Raw genomic sequence first — 23,524 nt, 5'->3', positions numbered from 1 at the left:
TGTAATATTAGAACACACTAGAAACAAAAACACAGACAGAAAACAACAACGTAAGTGTGTGGAGGAGAAAGAGAATACGCAAAATATCACTTTCCCCTGACAGGCCGCTGCACTACATTACGCACTAATAGTCTCTGAGCGTAGTCCAGCGTGCCCACATACGCACTGTTATGTTTTCCGTTTATTCCGCGGCGTATCAACCTTAATGGCGGTTTTTGTCATTGTTTTAACCTATTGTAGTCAGAGGATGTGTAGTATATTAGTAGTAGTAGTAGTAGTAGCGGTAGTAGTAGTAGTTTATTTTTGCCGGTAACAGATTATTAAGATTAGGAAAGCATGTTAGTAGTAAAGGGGTTAATGAAGGCTATATCGAACATCTCTACTTCGAGAGGGGGGCGCGGTAGCACAGTGGTAGCGCGCCGGACTCGTAATCGGGGGATTGCGAGTTCGAGCCTCGCCCGGGCTGCCGTGCCGGGAGTGGTAGCTCGCTCCTGTAACCCTAGCGGGGCTATATAGTCCAATACAGGGCTTAGCTCGGGGGAACTCCATTTCTCCCATTTTCTACTTCGAGAGAGAGAGAGAGAGAGAGAGAATATTGTAGAGGTTAATAAGGGTAACATCTAGCCCACCAGCCAAAATATAATTGAATAATATCGTCTGTGCTAGAACAACTAAAATTAACAAAACTGATCCTCGTCGTGAAAGGGTTAAGCGTATCCCAGTGTTCGCATATACACACGGTAACACTTTCCCTTATAATGGCCTTCTACGCAGCGTATTATGGCATAATGGCGGTGGATGTCGTCCGCATTAACGCAAAAACGGTGGCGGTGACAGACCCTCCGAGCTGTAAATACAAAAACAAAGACACCGACTTCAAATACAAAAACAAAGACAACTTCAAATACAATAACAAAGACACCGACTTTAAATACAAAAACAAAGACACCAACTATAAATACAATAAAAAAGACACCGACTTTAAGTACAAAAACAAAGACACCAACTTTAAACACAAAAACAAAGACGCCGACTTTGAACAAAAACAAAGACGCCGACTTTAAATACAGAGACAAAGACGCCGACTTTAAATACAGAAACAAAGACAGCCTCATTCCCCAGCGATGTAGTTTGCATATTACAACTACTTAATATTCACCTGCATCTTGTTTATAGGGGTTGAATATCGATGCTACTAACTTACACGCGGATGTTAAGGTGCTTACGGGGTTTTTAATATCGATACCAGTAACTTGCACGTGGATATGAAAGTGTTAATGTGCAAAATAAACAGCCAAGGGAGAGGTGTTACGGCCTTTCTCACGGCCGTATTCTCGTCGGCAGTGGAAACCGTAACACATCCCTCTTAGCGATTTATTACCTCCAACGAAGCTGGAGGAGGGTGTGTGTTCACCTCTGTTTCTAATTTTATTTGTCCATGTCTCAAAAAGTTATTGACGGTTTTCAGTTTTCTGGATATGTGGGTCATGGGTCGAGGAAGAGTTGATGTAATGTCGGTGGTGATATAAGTCCGAGTTGTAGCTCAGGACGGTTTTGTTTGTTTGTCCACAATATATCTCAAAAACTTACCGGAAGATTTCGATTAAATTTTGTAGATATGTGGATCATGGGCCAAGGACGAGTTGATTAAATTTTGGTAGTGATCTGAGTTGTCTGGTGTGGGCGTTGGCGGAGGTATGCGCTCTCTGAGTGTGCTAACTTGTTTTTCGTGTGATCTTATGATGTTGTCCAATATGTTATTTGTTACTTTTTTTTTTCTAATGTCGACCTAGTTTGCATCAGAAGAGGATATTTAAGATCTAATGTGCAAAATAAATAGCTACGAAAGAGTTGTTACAAAATCTCTTAGAGCTAGCGGGGAACACAAAGCTCCATAACCGTTCCCCGCGCTGCTGCTGATTATGGATATGTATAAAAACGTAATAAGGGGTCCTGTTTAACGGTGAGCGCCGGCGAGACGATAATAATAACGGTAGCAGGGGATTGGGAAGGGCGGGGGGAGCGGCCGTTTGTCCATTGTCCGCCATTAACAGCTGATGGTATGGCAAATTCGTCCCGGGGGTTTGGTGTGGTTAACGTACGCAATTTCGGCACTAACTTTCCCGGCCCGTTGTTGTTGTTGTTATTGTTGCTGGTGGTGGTGATGGTGGTGTTGATTACGTTAACATTTTCAGGCTCTAACATTTTCTGCTCTGAATTTATGTTTTGGATTTTAATTTGGAAGGAACCACTGACGAAGAGCCTGCACATAGTGGAACTGTGCACCCTGGATGGAGCAGCTGCGGCGTCCACCCGGTAGTCAAACTTCATAATGTTTCGCTGAACCTTTCCGTGGGAATGACCCAAGTCTGGCCCTAATTAGGTACTATGACAAGGGGGAGCCGGATCTCCACAAGGCGCATATACTGCACCGTAGCTGTAGGATGGCCCCACAGAAGCAGTTGCTTACCTGTGGTCGATAGGTCAGCCTGGCCAGACAGGCTGGGGTCAAGGAACATCAGCTTTGAAAGGAAGTTTTTTTTTCCCCCCCTAAACCCACAAGCGTCATCGATCTTTCCCTCTCAAAATTTGTATGTTTTAATTAGAACTTCGATAATAAACGTCTTTTTGGTCGCTTCCAATGCCATCGATCTGGGTGCCGTTCAAAAGGTGTACGTGTTTTAATTTGAACTTTGAAAATAGCAGTCGTCTTTTTTTACGCTCCGCCAGTAGTGCATCTACCACCTGTCAGCCACGTAGCATTAACCCTGTATGGTGTGGTACGCGTCCCGAATGTCAACTGCAGATGTCCCCCTCTCTCCCTTTTCCCCGCCTGTATGTAGATGGGATAGGCTGGTGTATATTTATCGTCCAATAGATGCCATCGTATATCTGCATCTCATTTTCTTGAGAGTTCGGAGGTGGGTGGGGGACGGGAGGGGGGGAAGGTTGTTATCGTACGCCTGGCAGACCTGTGACTCGTACGACAATAACTTCCTCACTGTTCACTACCTATTATCCAAGGTAAATGTGCCACTACCGGGTGTAATTTATTGTTATTGGGAAGTTGCAAATATTTTCGGGATGTTGCAAATTAAAGCTAATACTGCTTTACGTGTGTTATGTTTTATAATGTTTATTTGTCAAGATCGAAGTGTGTATATTTGTCAAGATCGAAGTGTGTGTGTGTGTGTGTGTGTGTGTGTGTGTGTGTGTGTGTGTGTGTGTGTAATTCACGGGTCGTGATCGTCAGCTTTTACCCTCCCGCAAGGGAGCTGAGAGCTCATATAGTCCGATCTAAGGGCAAGGCTGTGACCTTCACACACGTACACACCCGTCCCCTTGCTCGAGGGGGACAGTAACCACCCATTTCGTCAGTTAAACTTTTCACAACCTGAGCGAGGCGCGAACTCCTGTCTACCAGATGGCAAGCGAGAACGTTACCACTGAGCCAGGTGTGTGTGTGTGTGTGTGTGTGTGTGTGTGTGTGGTAGAGTCAAGGGGGTACGACTACGAACATAAGCAGCCATGTTGAAGGACAAACTACCAGCACCCATCTCAAATGTCCACCACGGTTTGGATTCGGATCGCGAGCCGAGTACGCTACCGATCGGGCCACCGTAGCTCCGTTTAGTCAAATATTTCGTACCGAATCAGAGAGACATCCTTTACTTTGAAACTATCTATCTACCTATCTGTCTGTTGTCAGACGCCTTAATCCCGTAAGGGGTGGCCACAAACAAATCGCCTCCATGTCGCCCTGTCCCCCGCCATTTCACTGCCCTGCTCCCAGCTCTCATCCCCCTCTCTCATATACCTCTCCACTCCATGTCTTTGAAACAGTACCGTATATTTGTCGTTCTATCATTTTAACCATGCTCTTTTTTTTTTTTCTTTTACACTAACTTGGCCTAAAATTACTATCTCTCCATCTTGAATTTTGAGCTGTAACAATAGATGAACACTAGAATATGGTGCAAGTCACGAAGAAGTGCTACGGAGAGGATGTAGCACTGCAGTATTGTATTATTCATGTTAACTATACTCTTTCCTCTAACTTGGCCTAAAATTGTCTTCTCTCCATATTGAAGTCTCAGCTGTAATTAGCGTAACAATAGAATATGGTGCTGGTCACGAAGAAGTGCTACGGAAAGGATGCAGTGAAATTAGCTGCAGAAGGACAAAGATCTGGGCCAAGTTAAGTGAGAGGAGTATAGTTTCATGTGTTTTTCTGGTCAGACCCAATTTGAAATGCGTACGCCAATTTTGAAAGTGTTCTAAAATGTTCATGTAATTATTAGCGTAGCGTATGTAGAACTGCGTAACATTGCCTGCGAGGTTATTGAATTGTTCCCTTGTTGACAGTATCCAGGCTGAAGTAGTTCCGCAGAAAGAAAGAAAGAGAGAGAGAGAGAGAGAGAGAGAGAGACGGATGGATGGATAGATGGATGAATTGGTAGAGATGGAATTTATGTAGACAAGAGAGAGAGAGAGAGAGAGACGGATGGATGAATAGGTAGAGATGGAATTTGTGTAGCCAAGAGAGAGAGAGAGAGAGAGAGAGAGAGAGAGAGAGGCAAATGAGGGTGAAAGAAGCGAGATAAACAAGGGAAAGAGAGGGGAAGAGAGAATTAGGTGACAGACGGAAGGGGGAAGAGGAAATAGAATCAGAGAAGGATTGGGGAACACGACTGAGTTGACAGCTTAACCCTTTTTAATATGGGGACATCGTTTTCCCTTTTTTTGTCTATCTATTTCTGTCTATCTGTTTATCTGTCTATCTGTCTGTTTCTGAGTATTTATCTTTCCATCTGTCTGTCTATCTATTTGTCCTTGTGTATATTCGTCGGTCTGTCTATCTATCTGTGTTTATTTGTATGTCTTTCTATCAATATTTTTCTTTTTTCTCCATCCATCTATATATCTATCTGTCTATCTACTTTTTCATTTTTTATGCCATCTTCCTACAATTCGGCAACTTAATTTTCCATACTCTAGGCTATTTTATTCCATGTCTCTTTTATATTTATTTTTGTCTTGCTATTTACAGATGACTGTATTTAGCTTAAAACTACTAGAGAGAGAGAGAGAGAGAGAGAGAGAGAGAGAGAGAGAGAGAGAGTGAAATATTCCGCGCCCGGTCATTAATTTACCTTTCCCATTGAGACGAGTTATTTCACCCTTCTGTCTGAGAGAGAGAGAGAGAGAGAGAGAGAGAGAGAGAGAGAGAGAGAGAGGGAGTGGGGGAGGAGAAGGGGAAGGAGAGTGAAATAATTAAAGGTAATGAGAGAGAGGGGGAGGAGTCATATTAAAAGGCTGAAGGTAATGTGGAGAAAGAGAGAGAGAGAGAGAGAGAGAGAGATGTGGAGAAAGAGAGAGAGAGAGAGAGAGAGAGAGAGAAACACAAGTGCTGTACTCTTCCATTATTTATTTATTTATTTATTAGATGTCGCCAGAAGAAGTTACGATTTATTTATTTTTTCGATAAACTAAATTTCTTCGTTTTGAATCAGCCGACGTATTGTGTGGGTTTATTCCTGCTGCCTCCAGACGATTTTATTCAGTTCAGGGAAGACCTCTGGCACTGAAAGGGTTAATTAATGCTGTATCCAACCCCTCGCGAATCCGAAAATCTCTGTCTGGTGTAATGTGGTGTTTGTACAATTTTGTGATTCTGAACGCTAAAGTGAATATTCCCTTGAACAGTTTGCGTGTTCGAGAGAAAGATCAACCATTATTATTATTATTATTATTATTATTATTATTATTATTATATATGTGGTAGGTGAGGGCGCTCACCATCCACTCACTCGATGTAGTGCTGCTCTCGGATGTCTGCCGTTTCCTCTCCTCCATCCTTCTTTCCTTCCATCCTCTTCTGTCTTTCTTTCCTTCATTCTTTCCTCTTCCTTCTGCCTATGGGTAACTTTATACTCCCTCTTCTGTCCTTCCTTCATTCTTTCCTCTTCCTTCTGCCTACGGGTGACTTTATACTCCCTCTTCTCTCTTTCCTTCCTTCATTCTTTCCTCTTCCTTCTTCCTGTAGGTGACTCTACACTGAAGGACATGCCAAATAGTTTCCTGTACTCCAGGAAACCATTACTACGCTGGGTGGTAACCATATAACCAAATTTTGGCGCCTAGTGGTTTAGTGAGTAATTACGGCGCTCCGGTCGGATTGAGCCGGTGAAGGTTTATATCCAAGGGAAGGTTTGGGTTTATTGCTCACGTAATGCCAGTGAGGCTGGTCACTTCATCTTAAATATCAGGACCAGTTGCCTAGCCCCGGGCTCCTGCGCTCCTCATGGGGCAATGTAGGATTGGATGATGAATGAATGAAATTATTATTACTGTTATTATTATTATTATTATTATTATTATCCATCCATCCATCATCCATTCCTACATTGCCCCATGAGGAGCGTAGGAGCCGGGGGCTAGGCAGTTGGTCCCGACATTTAAGATGAGAGTGACCAGCCTCACTCATCCCTGAGTGGCATTACATGAGCAATCAACCCCAACCATCCCTTGGATATAAACCTTCACCGGCTTAATCTGATTGGAGCGCAATAATTACCCACTAAACCACCAGGCGCCAAAATTTGGTTATATGGTTACCACCCAGCGTAGTAAATGGTTTCCTAATGCACAGGAAACCATTTGGCTTGTCACTCAGTGTAGAGTCACCCACAGGCTGAAGGAAGTGGAGAGAATGAAGGACAGAAGGACAGAAGAGGGAGTGTAAACTCATCCGTAGGCAGAAGGACAAGGAAAGAATGAAGGAGAGACAGAAGAGAATGGAAGGAAAGAAGGATGGAGAGGAAAGGGCAGACATCCGAGAGCAGCACTACATCGAGTGAGTGGATGCTGAGCTCCCCCACTTAACACAATTTTTATTATTATTATTATTATTATTATTATTATTATTATTAATAGTAGTAGTAGTAGTATCATTTAGGAATTAAAAATTGTATATAATTGTCTGAAGATCTCTCTCTCTCTCTCTCTCTCTCTCTCTCTGAAAGCAATATCGAATTTCTCTGCCTTTTGTCTTTGGCAAGATATTAAAACAACCATGTTCCAAACTGTTACTCGGCGGTTTTGTGGATTACATGAACATTATGACACACAGACGAAAATTAACATTAGCATATCCATACGGTAATTTTATTCTGGAAAAGAAGGATTCACTCAGCTATTGACGTGACGGCATATTTCCTCCACCTCCTGAGGGACTCATCGGCTGATTTAGTACACTGTCCCACCAGACCCTTTTTCCTGGTATGAGTTTTGTTGTGGAGGATTCGGTGGTCAGCGCTATTGTACACCTTTGGGAAGTTCAGGGAGGTTGCATCTATATTTGCATTCTCTTATTTAGTTTAATAAATTTGTGTACAGCCGCTACAATAATGCAGCGTTGTGTTACAGCTGATGTTCAGTCTCGTCACATCCTTTATTTTGTACTCTGTAATTCTCGTGTGTGTGTGTGTGTGTGTGTGTGTGCATTTTATGTAAGAGGGTGATTTGGCCACCCACTCTGGGATTAATGCGTCTGGCTAGGGATAGATAGATGGAATGATTGATAGATGGATAGCCCGTACAATAATACAGCGTTGTTTTTTGTTAGTCATCAGTACAGTACTATAAAATTTTGTACTCTAATATTCTTACATTAGGGAGATAGGTGTAGGCAAACAGAAAGACAGCTAACCACTACAGTAATACAGCATAATTTTATCAACTGTTGGTGCCCTGTCTTATCTCTCCCATAATTAGTACTCTTATGATATTCTTACATTAGATAGACGGATTATTAGGTAGGTTGGTAGATAGATAAATGGATAGATTGTTAGATGGGTAGATAGGTAGATAGACAGACAGCCACCACATTAACACAGCACAATTTAATCTTACAGTGGGTACCCTGACCCATCATTCATATCAGATCGGGTTGCTCCTTTGCCACCTGCAAGTACGGATATCAGTTGGGCCCCAGTAAATACCCCACAAGATAGAGAAATAGACACATTGATGAGTAGATAGGTAGATAAACAAATAGATATCCACTACATTAATCTATCTATCTATCTATTGCCAGACGCCTCAATCTCGTTTGGGGTGGCCACAAACAAATCGCCTCCAAGTCACCCTGTCCCCCGCCATTTCACTGTCCTGCTCCCAACTCACACCCCCCTCTCTCATATACCTCTCCACCCCATCCCTCCATCTCATCCTCGGCCTCCTCCTCCCTCTTCCCCCCTCCACCTCACTTACATACACTCTCTTCGTCAGTCTTTCACCCTCCATCCTCTCCACATGGCCAAACTACCTCAGTGTGTTCCTCATAACGCTTCCTATCACATCCACATCCACACCACAACGCTCCTTTATATCCTCATTCGTCAGCCTGTCTGTCCATGTGACTCCACAGGCTCCTCTTAAATAACTTATTTCCACTGCTCTCGCTCTTGACTTGTGTCCTTCCAACAACGTCCAAACTTCACTTTCGTACGTTAGAGTTGGTATCACAATACTGTCATGTAGTAACTTTTTCACATCCATGCTCACTTCCCTGTTTCTTGTCACTGCTTTCAAAGAACCAGCAACCTTTCTTCCCTGCTGTACCCTTTCAAGCACTTCACCCTCCAAACCTCCATCCTCACTCATCACACTACCCAAGTACTTAAACGTACTCACATTTTCCAATTCCTCACCATTAATACGGCATAATTTGTCTTACAGTGGGTGTCAAGTCCCGCCATTCGTGTCAGGCTGAGCTATTGTGTACGGCCACCTGTGAGTATGGATACCAGCTGGGCCCCGATGGTTGCCCCACCTGCGACTGCGATAACCCCTGCCAGGAGCTGACATGCCCACAAAACTCCACCTGTGTCATGAGGGACAACCCGGGCTGCCAGGGCCACTCGTGCTCTTCGATACCCATGTGTTAGTTCATATTCATTAAATTGATGTGAAATATAATGTTGAGCCAAATCCATTTGTCAAATGATACTGTAACAGTATTGGGTAGGCATTATGTAGTCACTGAATTGATGTAAAGATATGATTTTCCACAGGTTTGTCACATGATTCAGAGTATTGGTATTTGTCAAACTGATATGAAAATATAATGTTGCACTGCTTTCATAGGTTTGTCAAATGAAACAAAGTACCTGTACTGGAATGAGCTGGTGCTGGCTCCACACTGGTCAAAATATACAGAAATAGTTTTGGTAGTCAATAAATTGATGTAAAAAAGTAATGTGACACTGCTCCCACAGGTTTGTCCAATGATTCTGATGAGCTGCAGCATCCACCCTCCACCACCACCACTGCACCCACCCCATCCCCTGCTTGTCCCAATGGCTTGACTCCCCTCTCAGTGGGTGGGGTGGTTGCGGAGTGTGACCAGGACACCCCTTGCCCATCTGACCACATCTGCACACCCTCTGTCACTCCCAACACCCGTTCCACGTGCTGCCCAGTTGTTGCCATTATTGGTGAGTAGTTGTTCTAATTCTCCTTTTCATCTTCATTGTTTCCGTGGTTTAGTGGTTAGAATGTAATGATAGTAGTCTGTGTTCAAAAGTACAAGAGCTCCATCCCAGGCTGGAGTAGGGAACAGTTTGATTATTCATTTACTGCATGCCCATCCAACCACAACTGTACTTCCCCTACCCCTACGAACTTGCTGCTCAGTTGTTGCTCATATAGATGTATGGTGGTTCTGATTCTCCTTTGGTTTCATTGTTCTAGTTGTCAAGTAGTAGCAGTCTGCTGCATGAAAGGATGCACATTCAGTTACAGGCTGAGGCAGGAAACAGTTTGGTGGGTTAAATTTTGTTAAAACACACTTTACTGATCTAGGATAGTCATGCTTTTGAACACATCAGATGTAGCATAACCATCATCCTTTATCATGAAGCACTTGCCATGATCATCCAGTTCACTGTGAAATTCCCATAATTTTTCCATTATTTAATCAAGCCTCCAAAGTTGATAAGGAGAATATTTTTACATCCAAATGGATGTGACCCATGCTGACATGTTGCAAGTCAGGAGTAATCAGTTAGTCATTTATGCTTGAATATTAGGATTTAGTGGCATAGACCCAGGCTTCTACACTCCTAATGTGGCAGCAAAGATGTAAGTCATAACATTTGTCATACAGAAGCAACCAAACCTGGCCAGTGCCCCTTCGTTCGCGCAGCCAGTGCGGAATTGTGTGGTGGGCCTAGGTGTGCAGCAGACTCTGAGTGCGGTCATGATCTCAAGTGCTGTGTGGTCCCTGGCTGTGGACCATCATGTGTCACCCCACAACCACCTCAGAACTTCTCCCTTGACCATGGCCTCCTTCAGGGACCAACAAGTTAGTGCCATGATCACTACAATGGTTGTAATTTGTTGACTGTGATTATGCCTACTATTCTTGCACACCTGTATAATGTACAGTACAGGTATATCCTTTTTACTCCACACCCTCCTCAAAACTTCTCCCTTGACCTCTTGAGAGTGATTAATATACGTTAATCTGTTTTGCAAACAGTACATAGTTGTGAGTAGACTACTAAGTTAATTCCATTTTATTTCCAAAATGTCTACTTCTCTTTTGACAAACCAATACAAATAGGTTAATACATTGCAGTGTGTGAATTTTTTATGAATCTATACAGTACAGTATTGCTAAATACTGTATTGAACTCAACTTATAGTAAGGTTTGTTGTCAGAGCAAAACAGTGTATTAATGTCTTGCAGTGTGTGAGTATTTGCGTGACCTGGTTGAGCTGGAAGGAGTGAGTCTTGCCATTCCCACCCCAAGCTGTGATGCAGATGGCGCCTATGAGCGGGTGCAGTGTAACCCTCTGGGCCAGTGCTGGTGTGTTGATGACTTTGGCACAGAGATACCCAGCACCAAGTATGTTTAGTGACTTCTTGTTATAAACTGCCTTTTTTATTCTCATGTAATGTATTTTGCTTAAATCTACAGTAAAATAAAAATAAAACATGGCTGTTAATATTGTGTTGTTACTTATAAAGCTGATTTCCAGTTTTCTCCAGTGCCAGGTTGCTGAAATGTTCTGTGCATAACTTGAGTACATCATCATTATCAAGCATTGCAAAAGTGATAGGATAATACAGATTATGCATAGTAGTGAGGATATGTTTAGACAGATGAACCTCTAAGCAATTCATTGTGTATACAGGGCATCATCCCGAGAGCTGGTGACATGTGAAAAGGCCCGTGCATCACTGGAGTGTGGGGAGATGCTGTGTCGTCTTGGCTGTGATTATGGCTTTGTGCTTCAGTCAGACACTGCCTGCCCACTCTGCCAGTGTCGAGACCCCTGCCAGGTATGTAAATGGCATCAGAGTCTGATTTCTGATGCTTCTTTATGATAATCGTTTCCCTTTATTGTACAGTACCATAGCTTTCCTTTTGTAAAAAAAAAAAAAAAAAAAAGAAAAATGATTAGATAAATAACCTGAATTTTGCAGTGACAAAAACTCACCATTCCTCCATTAAGAAGTACAGGTACTGGAGATACAATACTAGTTTATATAACAGTTGCTACAAGTAATTTTTTTTCTTTGCATACATAGTTCTTTCTGCATTGTGGAGTTCACGACACTTGTATACATCCTTTATATTGTGTCTCAGCCCCAAGTGGTTCCACTGGAATCTGGTATGGGACTGTAGTCTTTTATGTCCAGGAAAATTATGTTATGAAAGCTCAGTTGTATCTTAGTTGATTTCATACTTCATTTTATCAGTTTGGATATTTTTCCAGTTGGTTTATACTGTATTCACTCATAGTTACAGTAGTTTTCAATTTTTCATCTTTGGTATTATTATTATTATTTTATATTTTTTCAGGTTGGAGTGAGGTACTTTACAGTTTGCTGTTTTTCCCTCTCCAGAATGTAGAATGTGAAGGTAGTGAAGTGTGTCAAATGGTGGACATTCCCTGTGTTGATGGCGTGTGCCCGGCTGTACCTCAGTGTGTGCCAGTCATACATGCCTGGCCAGTCCCCACATGCCCTGTTGGCCAACCCTACACCTTGCCTGAGACCAATGCCACCCTGGCCTGCAGTCCCCGTGCCCGTGCCCTCGAATGCCCTACAGGGTATTCTTGTGTCCCTCATAACCCAGATTCTACTCAAGGATTCTGCTGCCCCACCCCAGGTCTGTTGTGTTATTTTGCATTTAATGTATATCTTGTGATTAGGTGCTGAAGAGGTATACTTTCACATGTTAGCAGCCCAGTTATACAAACGTCCCACAGCTCCCTCTTTGTTCAGTGAAAGAAGAATGGTAGACTGCTGGAGAAAGGCAGCTCTAGCATACAGTTCATTGGGCTCATAGCCAGATGAGTGCGTGGCCACAATAACAACAGTAACATGTTGCGATTAACCAATTCACTCTGATGATGTAGTTGTTATTATGTTCTTACTATGTTCAAAAGCATTTATTTAACATATGAGAAACTTTTTGAGTTTTAGGGGTAAGATATGTTCTTCATAATTTTCCCAATTATTCTTGGATCTCTTCCTGAGTGTCCCATTTATCTCTTGATCTTACTGTTAACAGGGGAGAGCAAGAAACTGGGTCAGTGTCCTTTCCTAGTTCCTGTGGATAATGGCGGCTGTGACCTGGAGTGCTCAGATGATTCTCACTGCCCTGCTGATACCAAATGCTGCAGCAATGGATGTGGAACGCAGTGTCTTGAACCCATCATCATGACTGGTGAGTGACTGTACCACACAGAACAGAGGAGGGTAGCATAGGCCATAATAGGAAAAAGTGAGAGCAGAGCAGAGCAGAGCAAAACAGAGCAAACTTTGACAGAACTGGGCAGTGGAAGAGATAGATTTACCATTGTTGGTTTCATTTTACCGGACTTAACTGGGCCACTTCCATAACTTGACAGCTAAATCATGGTTACATTGCTTGGTGCTCATCGAACTTAGTTATCAGACAGGAATGAGTCTTTTTGTTTGCAAATCAAGTTGATTCTGCAGCCTAACTGTACTTGGCCATTGGCCAAGCTGATGTGAGTTAGGAATCTTCATCAGGGTAGAAAAAATGTACAGCAGTATAGTGCATGATGGCAGTGCTGAATCGGTAGAGAGGCGGCCTGCAGTCCTGATGGACCCAGGTTCGAATCCCGGCTGGGGCAGGGAACAGTTTAAGGATTTGAATTTCATAGAAGGCAGACTTTCCTGATCTACCAGATGACCCGCCGACATGTCGTAAAAATACCCCCGCTAATACCAATACACCAGTCCTGTATGAGGCAGCCCTAGCATGTATTCAGTATGGACGGTGGGTGTTAGCGCCGAAGTGGTGACATGTGGAGGTGTAGGAGGACTACTGGGCCTTGGGATAGGCTACTGCCCCTGAGATATAGGCCCTGAAGCCTTTGCCCAGAGTCGGACACATTAAAAAAAAAAAAAAAAAAAAAAGTAAATGTATCGTAGGTCATAGTAGTAACAGCAATATTGTATTAATATTGCTGCACCTGCAGATATTGAGCTCAGAATCAAAATTACTTTGAACATATAGATGAATAACTTGATGTTATGGTGTGTCTGAAGGTAGGAAAGGAGCAAAACAGATAGTAGAAGTAGCATGACTGAAGGTAGGAAGGGGACAAAGAAGGCAGTCGAATTTACAAGTTTGAAAGAAGTAGAGAAGGTGGGTGAATCAGCTTAACCATCAACCACTCCTTCCATCTCAGCCTGTGAACACCAACGCAACTTACTGGAGCACCGTGCAAGGGAGGCAGGTGTCCCAGCAGACCATGTGTACCTTCCACACTGTGATGCTGCTGGTGCCTTCCTGCCAACACAGTGCCACCCAGCAACTCTCACATGCTGGTGTGTCGACTCGAGAGGGCAGGAGGTCCCAGGGACACGTGTCAGTCAGCCAGCTAAACCAAACTGTCAGGTTAGTTTGCAGAATTTTTGTTGTACAGGCCAAGTTTTAATCAAGAGTAACAAGAAAGTACCAATAGTTAGAATACTTTACTCAGAACTGAGTTCAATGTAGAAAGTAGTTTACTGTAGATAAGCATAGAAATCAGAGGATCTCAAAAGAAATCCATGTATACCCATAACATTACAATGTACCTTAGGAGCCGTTGGTGTGTCCTGCAATGAACTGCGACCTGGCGTGTTTGCATGGGTACCGTCTTGACACTTCGGGCTGTCCTGTGTGTGCATGTCGTGACCCCTGTGAGGAGGTGACCTGTGCTGCCCCCATGGAGGAGTGTCGCATCGTTCACGTGGCCTGTGTTGACGAACCATGTCCCCCGTTGCCTGTGTGTCTACCCAAGTTGGATAATCCCTGCCCGTATGGTAAGTTGCCATTTATATTCCAGTGAGATCCTTGCTCACTAATTCTGTTTTATTTCAGCAGCCTCCAAGTAATTATATTCACCTGTATTATAACCCACAGGTCTGATTGGAATATGTTTAGTGTATGGCAGGAGGTTCTCATGTAAAGGATCAAACTGAAACTGAACATAATAATCACTGGTCTGGGCGGAATTTGATCCTGGGCCCTTGCATGTAATTCGTGTTCATGTTACCACTGAGCCAAAGAGAGGATCCCCGCTCTGCCTTTAGGCAACACGGGCTTTTATACACCCCATTACATCACTCTTTTCTTCCCCTGATGATTAATTTGGTCAGTTTCGAACACACGTGGTAGTGTAGCACACTGGAGGTGACCATTAGTGGAAGTCCGCGAACCACACAGACAGCCCACCCCCGGGATGTAAGGTTTAAGATACTTTCAACGTCATGGCCCTCTAAACCCCGCCTCACATCCCACACCACTGCCAACCAATGTAAAGGACCAAACTGAAACTTAACAAATTAATCACTGGTCTGGGCCGGATTTGATCCTGGACCCTCGTGCTGAATTTGCGTGCACGTTACCACTGAGCCAAAGAGAGGATCCCCGCTCTGTCTCTAGGCAACGCAGGATTTTATACACCTCATTACACTCAGTCAATTTTCTGGCTTGTCACATATGATTTTTGTCTGTTCTGCTGCCAGTATAATGAAGCTTTAGAGACATTTCTGCTTAATCACATTATTGGTCAGTAAGTTTATATATTAAATGAAGCTGTTAGGAACTGAGAGCATAAAGTACAATGAAAAGTTTCTTTAGCAATAATTAGGTATGAGAGGGTTGTAATGGGAACTGCTGCTCCCATATTACTCCAAGGTGTAAGGATCTGAGGTTAAGCCTTTAGACTCCATATTGACTAAGATTGAGAATCTGATTTTGTGCCAGGAAAATATCTCCCAAAATGTGAGGGTTAAGTTTTCAATCCTTCATTGTTTAAAATGTCTTATTAGTACATCATCATGCCTAAAACATTAATTGTACAGTATATTCCAGCACCTTCATGTTACCTAATTCCAACAGGTTCTCCTCTGCGAGTGAATGAAAGTATGGTTGAGTGTGGACCTGAGGGAAGCACCTGCCCATCCAGCCATAAATGCCACCTCTCACCCCTTGGAGAATATGCCCTCTGCTGCCCTAAGCCACGTAAGTTGATTTATACAATACCTATTATGGGGGCGCCCACCATCCAGTTATTGGTTGTAGTGCTACTTTCAGGTGTCTGTGCTGAGTGACAAGATAGGAAACTGTTTACCAGTACTTTTATTGGTAGCAATGAAATTTCAGCAGCCACCTTATTATTGGGGGAAGCGGTGGCTCAATCGGTAGAGAGGTGGCCTGTAGTCCTAACGGACCCAGGTTCGAATCCCGGCTGGGGCAGGGAACAGTTTAAGGATTTGAATTTCATTCAATCAGGCTTTACTGATCTACCAGAAGACCCGCCGACATGTCGTAAAAATACCCCCGCTAATACCAATACACCAGTCCTGTATGAGACAGCCCCAGCATGTATTCAATATGGACGGTGGGTGTTAGCGCCGAAGTGGTGACATATAGAGGTGTATGGTATGTAGGAGGACTGCTGGGCCTTGATAGCAGGCTGTGAAGCCTATGCCCAGAGTCAGACACATAAAAAAAAAAAAAAAAAAAAAAAAAAAAAGCAGTTGTGAAAGTGATTACTGCAAAAACAGACATAAAATTTTTTAACACGGTACAATTAAGACTTAAGTTTAGGTGAGTGCATAGGGCAGCCATAATTTATAGCTTTCTTCATTCTCAAGCTGGTCACCCTCTTAACAAAGTGTCTTTACCCAGTGCCCATGTTCACCCTGCAGTACATTTCAGGACCATTGATAATTGTGGGTCCAGTTTAAGGAAAGAGTGGAAATTAGCAGAAGACTGATCATATCCCTGAACCCACTGAGCCTGGGCTAAGGCGGATGTTCTTTCCATCTCCTGATGCTTGAATTCACCTTAGGATATACTTTATTGGCTGAAGGGATTACCATAGATACAGTCATAGAAAACTCTTGTGATATGAGAGGCCTTTCATAAACTGAATTCAGTAAAAGCATTTGGCAAATGCATCTGGTAACAACAGAATAAGCTGAAATTATGTTACCTTAATTCACAAGGTTAATGAAGCTTGTCTAGTTGATAAGTATTAATCTTAAGCCTTTTTATATTTCAGGAGAGGTGTGCTATGACCAGCGTGACTCTGGCTACTGCGAAGGAGCCATTCGCCGCTGGTTCTTCAATCCAGAAGTCAACCAGTGCCAGACCTTCCGCTATGGTGGCTGTGGTGGCAACCTCAACAATTTTGAGACCAAGGCCGAGTGTCAGAAAGCATGTCCTTCCCTCACGCCATGTGAAAGGATGAGAGAAAAGAATATCAGGCATGCAAACAAGGACAAAAAGGTGGGGTAATTTTTTTATGATGATGGAATAATATGGACAAAACAGTGAAGTACTTTATTGGGATGAGAGAATAATAATGGGCATGCAAATATGAACAAAAAGGAGAGAGAATTTTATTTAGGTTGAGAGAGCATATTAGGCATGCAAATAAGGATGGAAAGATGGGAGACTTTTTGGGAATGAGAGAGAACAATAAAATGGAAACAACGTGTTTCTTTTTTTAGCATGAGAGAGAAGATTATTTTGGCATGCAAGTAAGGACAGAAAGGTGAAACACTTTTTAGGATGATAGAGAAGAATATTAGACATTCAAATAAGAACAAAAAGGTGATGCAGTCTTATTAGCAGAGATTTAAGTGAAAGATGTGGCACATCACTGCCTTGAAAAAAACTTTATTCTGTTCAGTCTGATGATTAAACTCTTATTTCAGTTTTATTTCATAACATTTATTTATGCCAAAGTTTATTCTATAATTCATGTCTTGCAGATAACATTCATCCCCAAGTGTGACAAGAACAGTGGTGCCTGGCTGCCTGAACAGTGCCTAGAGGAGCTTGGTGTGTGTTGGTGTGTGACAAGCCAGGGTGACCAGGTGCCAGGCTCGCTGACCCGTGGCGCCCCGCAGTGCCAGGGTAGTGCCAGGGCTGCACGTAGGATGGACTTTGACCCCACCACACCTACCAATATGAGTACGTCTTTCATATAGTATATGTAACTATATCTACGTATAGTGTGATTAACACTTTCAGTATTGTGACATTGCAGTTACCAGACATCTGACTCAGTTAAAAGGGAATCCATCTCATTGCTATTCATTTTAAAAGGGAATCCATCTCATTGCTATTCATTGACTCAAAATATTTTTCTTGTGGAGGAAGTCATCATGAATCTTCTTACAGTTGGTACTGTTAAATGAGATAACCGGCAAATCAGTTTTGTGGTAACAGTGGAACTTTAATGGGCAAGTTTCTTGTCATTTTCTGATCTTAACTCTCTCATGATTGTGTCGTCTTTACTGCAGTGTAGTATTGTATGCCAACTGATACCAGACAGTACTATTCAACTTAACATGAGCATTGAAGTTAGAGAGTGCTAGTACTGATACTATTAAATCTTTCATTGGGACAACTCCGGTATTGTATTTTATTCCAGCTAATGCCAGATGAGTTCATTCAGCTAAGAGAAAGTGTAGGTGTTAATAGCATTAAGAATATTACAAGATTATTTACTGTAGTTATTCAACTGAGAGAGTACTGTATAGGAGCCTGAGAGTTTTAATAACAAAAATATGTTATAAAAAGATGACACAAGTTGGATCTGCCTTATACCCTGTACATCTCTTTTCTGCAGTCTGTGAGCCAGGCCAGACGGTGCATGTGTGTGAGAAGGATCTGTGTGAAAATCAGGTGTGTTTCTCGCACCCCCATGCCGTGTGTCGAGTCAACCCCTGTGGAGGTTGCTCAGCCCAGTTTGTTGACGAGTTCAGCACCCCCGTCAACTGTGAGGTGGGGCTGAGTGAGTGCCAGAAGGAGCTACAGCGAGTCCTCAATTCTCCCGTCTTCACTAGGCCAGCCATTGCTCTTACTGGTGAGTTCTTTGCCCTCCAGTATGATGAGTAAGGCGAGAGGATATAGGAGGGTGAGAGGAAGGGAAAGAATAAAGTGAGAGGAAGACAAGGAGATGTAACCCCCTTTTTAATTCTACTTGAGCTATAAACAGTGATTTCTTGCGTCAGTTTCACATTTTAGCCCTGGGTTGGCAATAGGACGGTAATATGCCAAAGCAGACTAGGATGGAGGGAACAGTTACTCTCTGCTAACTAGACACACTAATGTTGTCCTCACTGTCCACCTCCCAGGGCAGTGTTACAGTAACAGATTCTGCATTCTTCCTTTCCTGTTTCTGAATTGTAAACAAAATGGGTTGTGATGCTGCTGTATGCAGAAAAACAGTTAACTGCAGCAAGACTCCACTTAGTCATGCATTTTCACATCCTGTTTTTAACTTACATCAGTCAAATCTAATTTGTCCACTTTTTATCACAGATGGGAAGTCATTCCCCGTCTCCCGATCAGGCCAAGTTCACTATGATGTTGATCTGTTCCGCAATGTGGATGTCTATCACTCCCAGCCCCTAGATCATGACAAACAGTTCCCTCCGCTGCACCCAGATGAGCCTCGCCAGGGTAGAACCATGCTGGAGGAGGAGAAAGAAGAAGTAGAGAAGGAAAGGCTTTGGAAGAAAGGAGGAGTCTTGACAGTGTCTGGGGATGTGGTGGAGGAAGCACAGTATCACTCCAGACAAGCACGATCTTTACAGGTGGGTAAAATATACCTACATATCAACAAGTGGGTTGGTGGGGGGTTGGTGCCTCTCCCTGTAAAACAACTAACTCAGTGTCAAATGGCCACCCTTTACGGGGTTATGGTGTCTGGCAATAGATAGATAGATAGATAGATAGTATACATATTTATCTATCTCAATCTATCTATCTATCTATCTATCTGTCTATTGCCAGACACCATAATCCCGTAAAGGGTGGCCATTTGACACTGAGTTAGTTGTTTTACAGGAAGGGGTGTATATATATATATATATATATATGTGTACATACATACACACACACACTAGACCCTCCATTTCCCGGATTAAAAGGGGGGGAAGACCAGTCCGGGAACCACAAAAGTCCGGCCCCACATACCATTCCCCGGACTTTTACCATACTTTGCCCAAATTCTCTAATATTGTCTGGTAATTACTCCGATACTGTAAAGCATTCTGGAATGTATGCTACCTATACCAACATAACTAACATTCACAGTACATAAAATACAGTCATCCCTCCACTATCCAATGTAATAGAGCCAAAGGCATGTCCAGAAAGTGGTCCCGTCCGGAAAGTGGGCCCCTGGCTCCTGGACTGGTACTTAAGGACCCTAACCCAGCCTAACTTTGAAAGCCACCCGAGTAACTCCCTACCAGACATGCATAGCACCTATTTAAACCTATTTAAGACCCTATTCACACCAATAATGGACATAGAGCATGAAATAAATGAAGGGAAACCAAAGAATGAGGAATTAGAAGTAACTGTACCTCAGCCAGGGTACTTACAGCACGTTTGTGGCCGCCTTTTGTAAGGTTTTGGCAGTGGTGAAAATGCTCTTGAAGCACGTACAGTAATCCAGTGTTGTGCTACACTTACAGTAATTCTATGCACTGTGAGTTATAACTGTTTAACACTGCACATTTTTAATTGCATCAGGCCAGTTTCAACCACCAGTTTGCACTCCATAGTTAATCCTTTGCACTCTAAATTCTAATTTCTTAACACTGCACAACACTGTAAATTCCCGTCTGGTCTAGTGGTGAGGTATTGCAGTTTATTCACTGTTTATTCACAGAAAAATGAGCGCGTGTGGCTTCCATTACGATAAGCTACCACTTGCGATCGAAGTTAGGCAATAACTGTTTGGTTGTTGGTGAGGGGGAAACAGAGTTGCCAGATCGCAACAGCCACATTACCAAACTCCTCAATTTTCATTACCAAATTTAACCAAAAGAAAGGTTGCTGGTTTCTTGAAAGCAGTGATAAGAAACGGGTAAGTGAGCATGGAAGTGAAAAAGTTACTACATGACAGTATTGTGATACCAACTCTAACTTATGGAAGTGAAGCTTGGATGTTGTTGGAAGGACACAAGTCAAGAGTGAGAGCAGTGGAAGTGAGTTATTTAAGAGGAGCCTGTGGAGTCACATGGAGAGAGAGGCTTACAAATGAGGATATAAAGGAGCAGTGTGGTGTGGATGTGGATGTGATAGGAAGTGTTAGGAGGAACACACTGAGGTGGTTTGGCCATGTGGAGAGGATGGAGGGTGAGAGACTGATGAGGAGAGTGTATGTGAGTGAGGTGACAGGGGGTGGAGAGGGAGGGGGAGACCGAGGATGAGATAGAGGGATGGGGTGGAGAAGTATATGAGAGAGGGGGGTGTAAGTTGGGAGCAAGGCAGTGAAATGGTGGGGGACAGGGCGACGTGGAGGCGATTTGTTTGTGGCCACCCCTTATGGGATTGAGGCGTCTGGCAATAGACAGATAGATAGATTACCAAATTCGTAAAGCTAGCGTTTATTTTTCACTAATTATATGTACAAGTGGAAATACATGTAATCAGTCTTCTTATAATTAACAGCATGTTGATTATTTTCACGTTATGTATTCACTCTCATTTTAAATGTCGGGACCAACTGTTTAGTCCCGGACTCCTACGCTCCTCATGGGGCAATGTAGGATTGGATGATGGATGGATGGATGGATGTACGTTAGCAGATTAATCAGAGAGAGCAAACTATCCACCATCTCCATCCTGTGTATCTTCATACATGTGAAAAATCCATTTGGTAATGCATTACTCTGATTCATTACCAAGCGAATATTTCATGACCAAATTGGCCCACATTTGGTAATGAAAAATACCAAATGGCAACCCTGACAGGGGAGGGGAGAGGGGGGAGGAAGGAAAGAAGGGGTGAGGGTCCGTGGTGTAACAGCTGTTTGGTGCCGCGCGGCAGTTTCAAATTACAGATGGGAAAAAATTAGGATTTTGGGGGGATTTTTTTTCTTTTTTTGGCCATTTTTGTGTTCCCAAGGTCCAGGCCCACAATGTCCGGTAAGTGGGGTGTCCGGGAAGTGGGCGTCTGGAAAGTACGGGGATTACTGTAAGAACACTGACACAATAACATAAATATAGATGCAATACATAACTGAAATAACATAAACATAAACATAAATACAGTATAAATGGAAAGTATAAATACTTAATGAAACATTGTAGGTGAATCTATGTATGCTGTGATAATATAGTGGGACCCCAGAATAACTTGTTACTTGGAGTCAGAGTCACCAGTGACCTCAGTTTGTGACTGGATGACACCACTGGGGCCAGGTTAAGGTGACTCGGGTGCAGGTTGAGGTGACTCAGGTGCAGGATTGGGGGGTGAGCAGCATCTGGGTGAGGCTACCGTGGCCTGCCAATCCATGGTGCAAAGAAGCTCGAGATCTTTGTCTGGCGGGCCCACCTGGTGTTGTTCTTTTGTTATTACACCACTTAGGAATATTGATAATATTGCCCAGCCTCAGCTCGTGTCCGTGAAATCCGAAATCTGGGAATGCATGGTACGGGAAATGGAGGATCGAGTGTGTATGTATGTATCTGTCAATACTGTATATATATATATATATATATATATATATACAGTAATCACTCCAATATCAGACGTAATAGAGCCATAGGTAGGTCCGGATATTGGTTCTGTCCGGATATTGGGCCCCAGCTTATGGACTTGTACTTATGGACCCTAACTCAGAGAAACACCTATACAACTCACTCTGGACATGCATAGCACCTTTTTAAGACCCAAATCACACCAATACGGCACATAAATGACTGAAATAAATGCAAAAGAAACATAAAATGAGGGTTTAGAAGTAGGTTCATACAATAAGAAACATTCTGGTGACTGGCTCCTGGACTGGTACTTATGGACCCTAACCTAGCCTAACTCAGAAAAACACCTTCCTACTGCACATGCCTAGCTCCTAACACCCTATTCACACCAATAAAGGACATTAAAGAGTGAAATGAGGTAAGTATAGTATGGAAAAAAGTACAGTATGAAACATTCTTATGTCCGGATATTGGGGATGTTCGGATATTGGGCGTCCGGATATTAGAGTGATTACTGTATATATATATGGAATGTAAGGGGTGCGAATGATGAGGTGAAAGAGAGGGAGATTGTCCAGGTGCTTGAGGGTGCGAAAGTGGATGTATGTGGAATAACTGAAACTAAATGGAGAGGAGAGAGTGTGAGAGAATGGGAGTATGGATGGGGTATATGTGCAGGAGTAGGTGAGAATGAGAGGGGAAAAGAAGGAGTGTGTATTGTTGTCAGTAAAAGATGAAAGAAGAACATAAGAGAGTATGGATCAGTTGGGTCAAGGATTGTGTGGGTAAGATTGAAAGTTGGAATACAAATGTGGGCGATTGTGTGCGTGTATGTGCCAACGCAAGATCATGCAAGCAGAGTGAGAGAAGAGTTCTGGACAAATGTGGAAGTATGCATGGAAAAGTTTAGAAGGAATGAGAGAGTGTTTTTGATCGGTGATTTGAACGGTAAAGTAGGAAATGTGAAGGTGGATGGAGTAGTTGGTGAGTGGGGGTATGCCTGCTGAGATAGATGAGAATGGCAGTGTGTTAGTGGACATTTGTGCCGGAAGGGGGTTGGTGATAGCCAATACCCTCTTCAGACACAAAATAATCCACAGGTATACATGGCAAGTGATGAGAAGGGTGGGTGGTGAACTGAATGAAAGGAAGGCAATGATTGATTATGTGTGTGTGGATGAAAGGATGCGAAAATGTGTAATGGATGCAAGAGCTTATAGAGGTTTGGGGAGTGGACTTTCTGACCACCACTTGGTGATGGCCAGAATCAAGATCCAAGTAAGATGGAGAAATAGGAGAAGGGAAGAACGGGAAGAAGGAGTAGTTGGAAGGAGAGTGGAAAGGTTACAAGAGGATGAGAAAAAGGCAGAATATAAGAGAGAAGTGGAGGAACGATTGGGTAAATATGAATTGGAGCAGATGGGAGACGTGGAAGGTGTGTGCACGATACAGTATTCACAGAA

General features: G+C 43.0%; 1 protein-coding gene across 1 annotated transcript in view; it reads left to right on the top strand.

The window, feature by feature from the left end:
• The window catches only part of LOC145392142 (uncharacterized), a 172,966-nt gene that overhangs the window by 129,489 nt on the left and 19,953 nt on the right, over positions 1-23,524 (top strand). The window contains 14 exon segments of the mRNA XM_080266593.1: positions 8,743-8,946; positions 9,282-9,500; positions 10,172-10,369; positions 10,757-10,916; positions 11,206-11,353; positions 11,921-12,185; positions 12,591-12,746; positions 13,741-13,949; positions 14,137-14,359; positions 15,441-15,563; positions 16,609-16,835; positions 17,324-17,525; positions 18,187-18,423; positions 18,882-19,156. Coding sequence (XP_080122719.1) covers positions 8,743-8,946; positions 9,282-9,500; positions 10,172-10,369; positions 10,757-10,916; positions 11,206-11,353; positions 11,921-12,185; positions 12,591-12,746; positions 13,741-13,949; positions 14,137-14,359; positions 15,441-15,563; positions 16,609-16,835; positions 17,324-17,525; positions 18,187-18,423; positions 18,882-19,156 — 2,846 coding nt within the window.

Source organism: Coenobita brevimanus, chromosome 21 (assembly GCF_032717465.1).
Source record: "Coenobita brevimanus isolate Jiangsu-jjx chromosome 21, ASM3271746v2, whole genome shotgun sequence".
Classification (NCBI taxonomy): domain Eukaryota; kingdom Metazoa; phylum Arthropoda; class Malacostraca; order Decapoda; family Coenobitidae; genus Coenobita; species Coenobita brevimanus.
The sequence above is the reverse complement of the archived record's forward strand: the minus strand, read 5'-3'. Positions and strand labels throughout refer to the sequence as shown.